At 36.1% G+C, this 13803-nt stretch overlaps 1 protein-coding gene across 1 annotated transcript in view; it reads right to left on the reverse strand.

The window, feature by feature from the left end:
• Positions 1-4374: 4374 nt before the first annotated feature.
• LOC116801633 overlaps positions 4375-13803 on the reverse strand; it is an 80435-nt gene continuing 71006 nt past the window's right edge. Inside the window, 2 exon segments of the mRNA XM_032722446.1 lie at positions 4375-4488; positions 4490-4650. Of these exon segments, the coding sequence (XP_032578337.1) occupies positions 4375-4488; positions 4490-4650 (275 nt within the window).

A 13803-nucleotide genomic window follows, 5' to 3' on the forward strand; every position in this document is an offset into this window, starting at 1 on the left:
GGTGAGCCTTATTTCGTTGAACACCATGCTTAATTCTGGTGAGGAAATTGAAATGGCTGTTGACAACCTAACAGAAAGCATTCATAGGGCTGCGGCTGTCTCTACTTCTACCGTCCCTCGAACAGGCACCACCTATGGGATAGTCTTGACAAGAGAGGCTAGAGAGCTTCTGACACAGAAAAGAAGACTCCGAAGTTGACCAATCCGATCTCAAGACCCCTGGGACCGACTTTTATGGAACCGTGCTGCAAACGTAGTTGCTTTGGCTTAAGAGAACTTCGAAGCAACTTTTTCGACCAGAAACTAGCTACTATGCACTACACAGTGGATGCTGGATACTCGCTATGAAAATGCACCAATTCCCTTAAAAGACAGCCGTTTAGACAGGTTCCTATAAGGTGTCCGGGAGGTGAACTGGCTAAAAATTAAGAGGAACAAGCTAATTGTTTTGCAAATCATCTGGAGACAAGGTTCACCCACTTCCAATTCGCTACAACGGAACAGTATCAAGAGACGCTTGATAGCCTAGAGACACCTCACCAAATGTCACCACCCATTAAGCCCATCAGGGTTGAGGAAATTGCCGAAGTTATCAAATCTCTCCCGTTAAAGAAGTCTCCCGGCATCGACAATGTTTGCAATGCCACACTAAAAGTACTACCTGTTCGAGCAATTCTCTACTTGGCGCTGATATATAATGCCATACTCAGGGTGCAGTTTTTCCCAAAACAGTGGAAAATGGCAGCAATCTTAATGATACAAAAGCCTGGTAAACCTGAAGAGAGCCCTGAATCGTACCGACCCATAAGTCTTTTATCTTCGCTATCTAAGCTATGGGAACGACTGATTGCCAACAGATTAGATGACATTAGACCGAGCGTCGTATCCTGCCGGATCATAAGTTTGGATTTCGTCAGGGACACGGCACTGTGGAGCAGGTACACAGACTGACAAAACACATCCTCCAGGCCTTTGATGATAAGGAATACTGTTATGCTGTGTTCATTGACATGCAACAGGCATTCGATAGGGTCTAGCATGACGGCCTTCTCAGCCAAATTAAAAAGTTATTCCCAGCACCATATTATGGAGTTCTAAGATCATACTTGGAAGATCGGAAATTCATTGTCAGGGTCAGAAACTCCTACTCGACTCCCTGTGTTATGAGAGCTGGAGCTCCGCAGTGCAGCGTACTGGGACCGCTGCTCTACTCAGTATTTACTGCAGATCTGCCCTGCCCAAACGCCTATTATATGGTAGATCCCATGAAGGCCCTACTTGTTACGTACGCTGACAATATTGCCCTGTTGTACAGCTCTAATTGTTGCAACGTGGCAGCACGGGGTCTCCAAGAGCACCTCACCACACTGGCTGCATGGTGCAAAAGATGGAATTTAGAGGTCAATCCACAAAAGACCACCAATCCCTGCTTCACCTTGAAACCCTTAAATCCCGTCCCCGCACCCATAGAACTGGAAGATGTAATTCTAGATCAACCTTTACAGGCTAAGTACCTCGGGATTACCCTTGATAAACGTTTGACATTCGGCCCGCACCTGAAAGCTACGGCTCGGAGATGCTATCAAAGGATGCAACAACTGCGATGGCGGATAAACAGAAAAAGCACCATGTCACTGAGAGCCAAAGAGCAGTCTACGTCCACTACGTTGCCCCGATCTGGCTTTACGGAATACAGATTTGGGGTATTTCTGAAAAATCCAAGAACAACCTCATTCAGGTATTGCAAAATCGTGCCATGCGTGCAATTACAGACTGCCCATACTATGTACGTGTCACAACCCTTCACCGTGATCTGAATCTTCATACAGTGGAAGAGCAGATCTCCAGGCACACCAGCAGATATAGTGATAGACTTAGACGACACCACAGTATACTTGCTAGACGCTTACTCCCCGCTAGGCTTCTAGGGAGATTAAAAAGGAAGGGTTTCGCCAAAACACTTGGACAACCCTAAAGACCCCCTCGAAATATGAGACATAGTTGTAAGGCCTCACATGCTTAGTGCGAGGTTTGGTTTTATCATTTATCTGTTAATTGCGCTGTTATGTTACTGTTACTGCATTGTATGGATTCATCGCTTCTAAATAAATAAATAAATAAAAAATTCGATTGACTACTTCAATGGTTCCATGTTTCTCTCGAAAGCCGAAATGATGCGCTGGAATAAGGTTACGTGTCATCAGGTAGGTGGTGATCCGGGTCATCAGACACTTTTCGAAGAGTTTCGAAAGACAAGACAATAGGTTTATAGGCCTGTATGATGAAGAAACTGAAAGGTCCTTTCCTGCCTTCGGTATCGTTACTATGATCGACTTTTTCCATCTCTCTGAAAAGTACCCGAGTTTTCTGATAGCGTTACAGAGCAGGGAGATACAGATGCAATTAGCACAGTAATAATAAAACTAATATCAAGCCATGGTCAACTTGTTAAGCTTAAATCAAGTCAGTCAGCAAATTTCAATTTCACAATACTGTGAAATAATTTCAGCATAAATCTCTTATCCTAACATAATTGAAAGTTCAAAACGTTTTAAATGAAAAGCTTCTGGCCGAGGTTGATTGGATCAGGATTAAGAATTAGGAGATCAGTCTGAATCGGGACGAGATCGTGAACAGCTTCAAATAGAAGATAAGGTATTATTAAAGTGTATTGCAATAGAATAAGTGAAAAAGTCTACCACCGAATAAATATTAAATAATAAAAAATAAAAATTATTTTATTAAATAATATTTATATATATATGTCGGAGATCATCAGGACGCCCTTCTTCCTCTTCACTATTCTTGTTGTCATCAGAATTATGCGTAGTTCTTAACTATACACGCATTACAAACACATTTTGGAGACCCACTCCAGTCCACATAATCAATAAACATCAATACTAATGCCCACCGCATTTTTCTGTACGCTTCCGTTATTCCTGCAGACATCTACTTCCCCCCGCTTCTATCCGCGAACACACTACGTTCGGCAGAAACTCTAACGGTTCTCTGCCGCGCATCAAAAGAAAAGAAAAGGGGCCTGCATGGCGCGTGCCAAGCAGAAACGCGCAATTACTAAAAATGTCGTTACATTTAAATGATCTGCGACATATATATATATATTTTTATGAATTAAGAAGTATTAATTCTAATCTGCACACGCTCATGCATTCTAAATTTGACAAAATATGCCCTTCATCTTAGAAGTTCTTAGACTTTAAGTCGATATTATTTTTGATCAATTGGCACCCTGTAAAAAATTCTTGTTTTGCATTGCCTTAACGTTGTTTTTATTTAAATATATCTTAGAAATAGTAATAGCCGAATCTATGTACATAATATCACAAAATATATTTCAAAAATGACTTTATATTAGAATATTTGTCATTATACATACATTCAGCTTTCGACGTGTGAAAAATGCATAAGGAAATAATTGTTGAGTTCTTGTGTACGCACTTCGTGCTTCAAGATATGCAACAAAAAGTTTACATATTTTTATTTACTTATAAATTTTTATTTTCTACAACGTAATGTTTTTATGAAATATTTTTTCTCAGTGTAATAACTTCTTTTTGGAAAATTTATGTTTTAAATTACAATAGTTATAATAATTTCCTTTGTATTTTGTCGTTTTGTTACAATGGTAAAGTACGGAAATGTAAGCTCAAATAGTAATTGCGATAAGTAGTGAAAAATAAACTCGAAGGACATATAAATATAGGACCCCATTACACTTGTAATGGCCTCCCTGTGGTGGGTTCCGATTATTACATATATTACATATAATTAATTATTAACATAAATATAAATATGTAAACGGTAGATAACGGCGATTTTAACAAACTAAACTAATTAAAAACTTTAAAATTATTACAATAAGCGAGCGGACAGAGGGCAATTGTGGCCGTCAACATGGCTATGGCTGCATTTTGCAGAACCAATGTATGGCCGTTACGGATCTTGTTATTCTAGTATCTTTGATATTACCATCGGCTCAGGGAAGTAATACACGTATTTCGCTACAGGAGATCCAAGCATTATACAATTCTACAACAACACACAGGATGTTTGATCAGGTTTCCATATTTAATTCAAACTATTTGCGAACTTTTGTTTTATATAATACAAAAATATGCAATTTTATTTTTAATAATATTTAAATAGATTTATTTTTCCGTCTTAAGATTAAAGATCAAAGCCTATTAATTTCTTAGCAGTTTTTCTTCGTTGTTATAAAATGTTATTAAATGCAATTTAACAAAAAGCATTAGTAATTAGCATTCATGTCAGAGTCGAATGTCAGTACAAACTCAGAATATTGGTCAATCAATAACTGGCGGTCTTTACATTGGTGTTACTTTTAATATACTAGTTAAGTATTTCGCTTTGGAGTTTGAATATAAATCTTAAATTTGTTCGTTCTTTCACATTTTTTCAAAATCTTTTTCTGACTATCATCATATTTATTTCTCTCGAAAGGCAGTAAATATTTCCCGCTTCGTTTACCGTACCGAGAGCCAAGAATGAAACGCTCGTTTCGAGGTACGATGAAAATGCGTTTGGATTTTAAACTTTCATCATATGCAGTGCTTCCGGATCGTCCGTAGCGACTTGCAACAAAAAAGACTGGGCGTTTTTGAATTCCTAGGAAGAAAAAGAACAAAAACTTTAAATGTAATAATTTGTTTACACATTCATTCGTATTGTGAAAATATATTAAAAGAGTATTCTTTTATAAAATTATGTATAAAATTATAGACAATAATAACAAAGGGACACAGATAGATAAAAGCGATAAGGTTCAAGTAAACCAGTACTGTATAAATTGCATGTCGATAATTTGTCACTCACTTAGAAATTTCTAGAACTCTAAGGAAATTAAAAATCTTGTATAATTGGCCACAAATGACAAAAGAAACACAAAACCTCCAATGACCATAACCGAATCCACAGCAGCAGAATATGGAAATAAGTATGTAGTCAATATCATCTGCGATCTAGCAAATATTTGGCAGCAGTACCTACACGACATAAAAGAGCGAAAAGAATTTTTAAAGCCATTTTTTAAGAACTTATACTCAAGTACGGTAGAATGAAAAGATCATTACAGAAATGGGTAGTAAAAAAAAACACAAAATTAGTAACGACCTGTTAATAGATGTAAAAAAAAACAAGAGAGAATGCCATAGTCGACTTTCCGGACTCTGCGTCTATGTCTTTAGAATCTGTATGCCGAATCTAAACCTTCTAGATCTAATAGTTCCTGAGATCTCGACGTTCATACGGACAGACGGACATACTCCGCTATTGATCCTGATCAAGGAAGTGTATACTGTATATGGTCATATGGTTCCTTCTGCATTTTACACACTTTTCTACAAATCTAGTGTACCCTTTTACTCTACGATTAACGGGTATAACAATCATAACATCAATTGATCACCATCCATCAGTCTTTTGATAAGGCTGATGGCAGAGTGCGCGCTAGAAGCACGAGAAGAAGGAGGCACTATGTGGGCTTTGTTATGGCTCTATACAACGCTGTTTCAGTAAGGCGCCCAACTGTTCGTCTATGATTCGTTTCATGGCCGGCATCTTCTGGAAGTAGAGCTGTTTGAACGGTCCGTTATTCGGTGTTCGGCTATATTGGCTACTCCCGCCAATCCTTCGAATTGTGCCAGCTGCTCGTTGAGGAACTTTGGGACACGTGGTGTTGTCACAAAATTGTTTTCCTGGATGACGTATGTTGTCCTCGCGGAACGGGAGAGGTTTCCTCTGAGTCGGGATCGTTTAAGGGCTCTTCTATGTTATTCTTCTCAGGCGTTTTATGATGTGGTTTCTCGTATCCTCATCTGGTCTTGTCCTCCGTTGTCCTCTGAGTGCACTCGTACCCTGGTTGTTCCATGGTCTTGTGTCGTGTTCTGTGATCCCTAGCCGTGGTTCCGGGGTCGTTGTGTGTGATCCCCTTACGCTATCTATCGCAGTCGGGTTTGTGGTTCCACTTGGGTATTCTGTTCCATATCATTATGTCCATTCGGGTCGCTATCTCCAGTTTTTGGTCGAGACAGGGTGAGGCTTCCCTTTCCAAATCGGAGGGTGCAACCTATAGTGGCTAAGAAGTCCATCGTTAGAATCAAGAGTTCCAACATGGCTGTGGACTGTACGGTATCGGTTAAGTATCATACCTGGGGTTGTTTCTGGACTCGGTTACCAGGGTTTTCTAGATTACGGTCGCGGAACTTTTTTTCCGGTAGGCTGAGGTTATAAAACTTTCCCTGGAGGTAAGCGCGAGGAATGGTGGAATCCTACAGACACTCGGGGGTTACAGGAGAGACCCCTGCTTGGGCTGGTCTCGGTGGCTGCAGGAGAGCCTAATGCTCCCGCTGGTCTCGGCATAAACATATATGGTAACTTTTCACTATCTATCATATCGTTGTGTAAAGAATTCTCGGAATTCTGGTAGCAAATTTTGGGATAACTACAGGGACGCTCCTCCTTCTAATGAGTTGCTTAGAGCCATTTCCAAAAAGCTTCCTTCCAACATATTTTCTGATATAATTATGTCGACAGTTTTGCACCACGCGCTGCATCTAGTCTCAGGGTTAAGCTGTGGTGGCGTTACTTTTCCTGGGTTGCATAGCCACTTTTGAAGTCTGTATGGGTTTAATTAACTTCATAAACTCTTGTTTCGAGCTTCCAATAATGCGCGCTACTGATCTCATGAAAGGTCTTGGGACTAGGCCGATCCCACTTCTGATGTTGATTGGCACAGCAAGTCGCCTGCGTGTTGTCTGTTCCATCATTCCCACTAACCTTACTTACGTGAGCATCACTCTCTCACTTCTTTCTATATTACTTAACATCACTCAATTATTTTGTCATCCTTTTTGTCAACATTAAACTGTGTCGAACAACACTAAGCGCCAAGCTCAGACCTACAAATGATGCCCTGTGAGCTCTCTTTATTCATTAACTTTTTCTTTAATCTTAATAATTATAACATATGTAGTTTTAGTCACGCTAGACCTAATTAATCTCCGACACATACGTTAAGAAAATAACGTCTTCTTTTTGCGTCGTCTTTAGCTGTCAATCGCTTCCCGTCAAATCGTTAAATGCGATTTGGTGTTCGCTAAGCAATCGCTCTCTATGTTGCTTATATAAATCCCCATTGAGTTAAATATACAACATTAAAACGACTTTGTTTTAATGTGAACATCATAGTTTCCAAATTGCTTTGGGGCTGCCCAAGGATATGCTGAGCGTTTTCTAACTGTGCGTAGAGGGGTTTTTCCGTGTTCGTAAAACTTCGGAGTAGAAGATGTGGTATTTAGCGGACGTCTGCAGTTGTTTTTGACTTTTAATACGCATTTTCCGTATTTTGTAGACGCGGAGCTTTTTCATGCGACTCTTCAGCTCCATATAGACTTCCGTAGCTTGCGGTATGATTTCCTCCGTAGTTTCCACATTCTGTCTTTTGAGGGTCTTCTTTGTTAGTTGGGCATTGCGGGGAGTTTTATATCCTCTGCAGACTGCCCGGAGTGTCCTTGTACTTAAGGGCTTCTTGAATCTCAGATGGGGCGATGTCAGGTTTGATCTCTAATAGTACAACTTGCAGTGCTTTACAGTTTTTTAGTTGATAGGTTTAGAAGTTTCTTGTTTCCTCCTTGTATTTGGACACAGTTCCAAATTGTTTTTCGGATTTCGTTTTAGAAATTTTCGTCTCCGACCAGCGCAACAATTGTATTGACCAGGTCGCTTAAGCCATATAAAAATGATCTTTTGGGTCTCTTGCCCCAACCCTGTTATCATTGGAGCTCCTAGTTTGTTCATTACTTTTGTTGGTACGGTTGATCTTTGTATTGTTACCAACCCCACCGCGGTGGTGGGGCTTAGCATTATAGCCAAACCTTCAGGATGTAGGAGTTTCGGTGAGCAGAGTGGTGACGGTCAGTTGAGCCGGGTTGCAATTTGTTGCTTAGTTTTCTACGTTGACATCGCTTGTTGATAAGTAAGAGTAACAGCCGTTTCTTGGATTTCCGGAGCTTCATTCATTGCATCGCTGCAAATTATTTCGAGCTTAAATTTGTATTAGATTGATCAGCGTCTTTTTTGCACTATTTGGACATGATGTTTTTTCTAATTTTTTAAAACCCTAAGGTAAATATAAAATTGTATTAGTGGCCACAAATGAAAGACAGATATTTAGTCTGTGTCTAACGTAGTAGAGCCGGGAAACTATCGATGGTTTTATCGAGGTATCAAATATTTGCATTAACCATTAGGAGAAAAATAAATCAAATGTTCTTTACTTCAGCATAATGATTCCACGAGTAATAAAAACAAATAGTACCTACATTTTGATGTGTTCCCGCCACATCAACAGAGTTTGGGCGCAAATTAAAATTGTTACTCTTTATTTATTTAAAAAAATAAATTTTATTTTTTATTATTTAACATTTATTTGGTGATAAACTTTTTCACTTATACTATTACGAGACACTTTGTTGGTAGCTTATCTTTAGCTTCGAGCTGTTGACGATCTCGTCCCGATTCAGACTCCGACTGACTGATCTTCAAATTCTAAGTCCTAATCCAACCAACCTCGGCCAGAAGCTTTTCTTTCGGAAAATTACCGAACTTTCGATAAAAGCTTTATGCTGGAAATTTTCCACTGCATTGTGAAATTCAATTATGCTGATCGATGCAGTTTTTGATTGATACGCAATAAGTCGGCCGTGGTTTGGTCTCCAAGCGGAAGCTGTGTTTACGTTAAGTTTGGGTTGCTTATGTTAGCGGGTAGCTGAGTGCTGGCAAAGGCAATGACAAAAACAAAGACAAAGGAAATGCCGACGAGATTGAGAATTGAAATTTGTTTATAAACTGTGGAAGGGAGCTATGTTCATGGGTTGGATAAGTCTCCCCCTTCTAAAATGACGCGTCCCGCTTCATTATTAATTTCGTTCAAACGCTCATTTAATTCTGTTAAAAATTCTACATCATTATTAGGTTTTTCTGGTTCTGGCCGTTTTTGTTTGGTTACAAATATATAATATCTGAATTTTATTATTAATATAGTAATGAAATACAAAATGATTAAAATTAATAATATAAATGAAATTGAAATTTTCCAATTGTAATTTTCAATAAATGGGTTTAAAATATTAATGTTGTCAAGAGAAAGTTCTGAATTGTTGGATTTTATATATTCTGATATTTCTAAGTGTTTAAAGTGATTGGTAGTAATGTACTCAAGTATTTTGTTTTCTGAATTGGTGTATGAAATATTATTTATTGTAGTCGTGCTGTTAAATGTTATTAAATATGACCCGTTTAAATGAGAATCGTTCACAATATTATTTCCATTTATTAGAATGGCACCTTCTTGAATTATATCTATATTCTTATTTTTTCCTAGAATTTTAGTGCAAATTGATTTTTCTCCATTTAGTAAGCGGGTAAAACAAGTCTTATCTTTACTTATAATACAATAGTTGTTGAAAAGTTCGCTCTTAAAATTAGATATTTCATAAAAGGTATTTTCGCATTTTGCGACCTGATTACTTATAAGTAATTTTCAATCATTATGTGAAATGGATCTGCCATAGTAAATTTCGCATCTGTTTGTTATAACGGGGTATTTTATATAAATTACTAAGAGTTCTTTATGCAATACAATTTTGAATATGGCGATGTCCATTAAGTCTGCAATAAGTACAGGCTGTTGTTCGTGATCTAATATTTCTTTAATGTCTTCATTATTTAAAATTTTGTGTTGAATAAATCAATTTTGGCCAGTGTGATAGTATCGATAATGTTTTGTAAGTCAAATGTTAATAAACGTAAACGATGTTTTCTTAATGGCAATTCTTGATCAATAAAAATGTTTTTAAAATGATCGGAAAGTGATTTTATCTCTTTGAACAATTTGGAATTAAAAATAAGTTTTTGGTTATTGTTTTCAATTAAATCATTAATTTTATTCTGTATTTTAATGAAATCATCGTGATCCGGAGTTCCAGCTAACCATTTCCAAACAGTGCCTAACTCATATATTCCCCTTTTTGATCTAGTTGGTATCAGTTGTGACAAAATTAATTCTATTATCTGCATTTCGTAAGTAATTTCCCATTGTGTCCGTATATTTTTATCTTTTCTTAAATATCCTGATTCTAGATTGATTATTTCTTTATAAAAACTTAAGTTAGTTACGTGGAATAAGTCAGCATATGATTCATAGGTAAGGACATCCTTTTTGTCCTTGAACAGGAAGAATTCGTGATTGGAGTAATCAATTATTTGGTTATCATTACGAATGTTATTAGAAGTAATAAGAAATGCATTTTCTGTAATTTAATAAAAAAAATATGGTATTTGTTAAAACTTAATGTTGTCTTTGTGAATAGTCCTGTTTCTATTATTTATTATAACTTTGTTAGGTAAGTTAACAACCTGTTTTTTGTATCTAGTTTTTAGCTTATTTCTTTCTTCGTGTTTCTTCTCATAAACAACTTGACCTACATGATATTCTTTTTCTTTACGACCTTCATTGTGTGTTACTAACATTTTTTCTTGTGTGTTCTTTAGAATTCTTGAAATGTTTTCGTGATCAACTTTATTATATAGAATATCAAAAGGTTTTTGGTTTGTTGTAGAATGAATGCTTTGATTGAATTCTTTTGCGGCTCAAATAATTATTTCAGAATAGTCAGTGAGATTAAATTCTTCCTTTATACAACGAGCTAATTCTGTTAATGTTGAGTGTGCCCTTTCTACTTGTCCGTTCGAGGTACTGAGTCTGGGGTCGGCGAAATGTAGAGTTAAACCACATCTTTGTGCAAAGGATTTGAATTTAGCAGAGGTGAAGCTTGGTTCTTAAAAGTCATAATTACTTTGGTGTGGGGAAATTGTTGAAGCAATTCCATTACTTTATTCTCTATGTTAAGTTTATTTTGGATTTTTTTAATACCACGAATTTTGAATACGCATCAATGCAAGTTAAGAAAATGAGACTTTGCGCGTAATAAATGTCGATGTGTAAATTCTCTCCTTCCTTAGTTGGAATAGGAGCTTCCCCAATAGGGATTTTAATAGGATGCCTGTTGTATTTATTTTCGTTGCAAATTGTACAATTGTTTATATATTCCTTTAATTTGATATATAAATTTTCGTCTAGTCCTCTGTGAGCACGACTATGTGTTCTTCTATTATGATAGCCTTATCTTCGTTATTTTCCACGTCTTGTAGAAATATTTTAGTATAAAGAAATTTGTTGGTAAAGTTATTTTTTAATGGTAATTGAATATGAAAAAGATCTTCTAAAGTGCAATGAATTCCTACCGTTATGTTTGGTTTTAGATATTCCCTTAATATTTCTATTAAGTTTTCTGGCGTATCATATTCAATTATATGTCTTGTCTTATCAAAAACATTCAATGACTCATGTATTGTATACCTCCCCTTTGTTAATAACAGTTGTTGTTGAAACTGATTTAACGGTTTTCGGGTCTCTTGTATTACATTTTGAAAACTACTTTCGGCAGAATGCTGTGTATTTGGATCTGAGTTTGATTGATCTAAGTCGCTGTTATTAATATTAATTATTTTTATTCGTAGATATAACTACGACATTAGTTGTTCCGGGCTTATATATTATTTTCGGGGTGAAACTTTCTATAAAGGAGTACCATCTTTTCATTTCTACGTTCGGGTTTTTATCTGAGATTATGAAAGATAAAGATTGATGGTCTGTTTGTATTTCTATACCAATTACACCATATAAGTAATTCCTGAGATTTTTAAGAGCCCAAACTATTGCCAACAATTCTTTTTTATTTGTGGCATAAAGCTGTTCGGTTTTATTTAAAGTTTTGGATATGAAAGTAATTGGTTTATTATCCTGTGATAAAACTGCTCCGATAGCTACATCTGATGCGTCTGTCGTTAAAGTGAATTTTTTGTTATAATCTGGTTGAACTAATTCCACTTGTGCTATTAAATTATCTTTAAGTTCTTTAAAAGCTTTAACAACTGGGTCGTCTAACTGTATCGTAATTTTTGTAGACATTCTCCTAGAAATTTTTGCATTATCTCCTCCTAGGTATTTGGTTAAAGGTTTGGCAAATTTTCCTTAATTTCGGACAAATTTACGGTAATAGCCGGTGAGGCCTAGAAAACTTCGAAGTTCTCTAATGTTTTGTGGAATCGGATACTTCATAATTGTTGAGATTTTCTCAGGATCTGTTTTAATTACATTGTGAGATACTATATAACCTAGAAATGCTGTTTCTAATTTAAAGAATTTAGATTTTTCTACAGAAATTTTCATATTTGCTTGTAAAATATTTATTATTTGAATTAAATCTGTGTAATGCTGTTCAATTGTATTAGAAAAGATTATTATATCATCCATATAAACATGACAGTTTTTCCGACTTGTTCTCTCAGTATGTCATCCATTGCTCTTTGAAATATTCTAGGGGCGTTTGTTAACCCAAATGGCATACGTAAGAATTCAAATTTTCCGTTATTTATAGAGAAAGCTGTTTTTTCAATATATGAATTTTTCATTAAAATTTGTTGGAATCCTGATTCCAGATCAATTGTTGAGAAATATTTTGATTTCCCTAAGTTAGATAATATTACAGACGGATCTTGCATCGGGTATCTGTCAGGTATTGTGCTTTCATTTAATTTTTTATAGTCAATAACTAGTCGATGTTTTGGAGATCCATCTTCGTTTTGACCTTTTTTGGGCACTACTAAGACTGGTGAATTGTAGGGGCTTCTACTTGGTCTTATAATTTGTTCTTTTAGCATTCTATCGATTTCATTATTAACGAAATCTGAGACCGACATGGCATAAGGATATTGTTTGCTATAAATTGCTCTGTCATTGACTGTATTTATTTCTCCTCGAATATCGGTACGAAAAGGAATTTGCGTATTTATTTTAGAATGCTCCTTTTAATTTTATTCATAACTTTATTTTCAAATTCTTTTATTTGATTTGAAATTATGTTTAGGTTATGAATTTTTTCTTTGTCGGAAAACTCAACGACTGCGTGCTCGGTATTTGTGGATTCCAAGCTATTTGATTTAAGACTGACGGAATTAACATCGTCGGCTTGTTCAGGATTTTTTAATCCCAAACTGATATATTGTTTATTAGCGGATAAATCTACGCTGGCGTGCTCAGGATTCATTGATCCCAAGCTATATAAACTGCCTTCAGCAATTACCGTTTCGGTTTTATATACCTTTTGCTCATCTAAATATTTTTTAATAATATATTCTTTTAATCGAAGAATATTTTTTTCCTCAATTAAACACAAATCGTTTTTATCCTCGTCAAAATATTCGAGTTTCTCTTATTTCCCTTATACTCCATGATTCTTTTCTCGATATCCAATTTAGCTCCAATCTTTCTTAACAGAAAGATCTTAATAGATCAGATTCTAAACCCTCAATTTCATAGAATAAATGTTGTTCTCCAAATATATTTATTAAATGATAATATTTCATGATTGAATATCCATGAACTGTAGATACTCTTTTGTGTATTGATAATTCCCTTTTATTCTCATAAATACCCTTTTTTGTATAGCACGCGGTGGCTCCTGTGTCTATTAATATTTTGAGTTGTCTTTTAGTTTTTCTGTCTACCCTTGTTATATGAGGCATTCCTCCGTAAGGTGCTGATTTAAAAAATGGCCCTCGTTGATATTATTTACCCTCATTGTTTTTTGAGCTGGCTGGTTGACTGTTTCCGTTGATTCCCGTTTTATCGGGGGGTGT

This window comes from Drosophila sechellia, chromosome 3R (assembly GCF_004382195.2).
Source record: "Drosophila sechellia strain sech25 chromosome 3R, ASM438219v1, whole genome shotgun sequence".
Taxonomy (NCBI): Eukaryota; Metazoa; Arthropoda; class Insecta; order Diptera; family Drosophilidae; genus Drosophila; species Drosophila sechellia.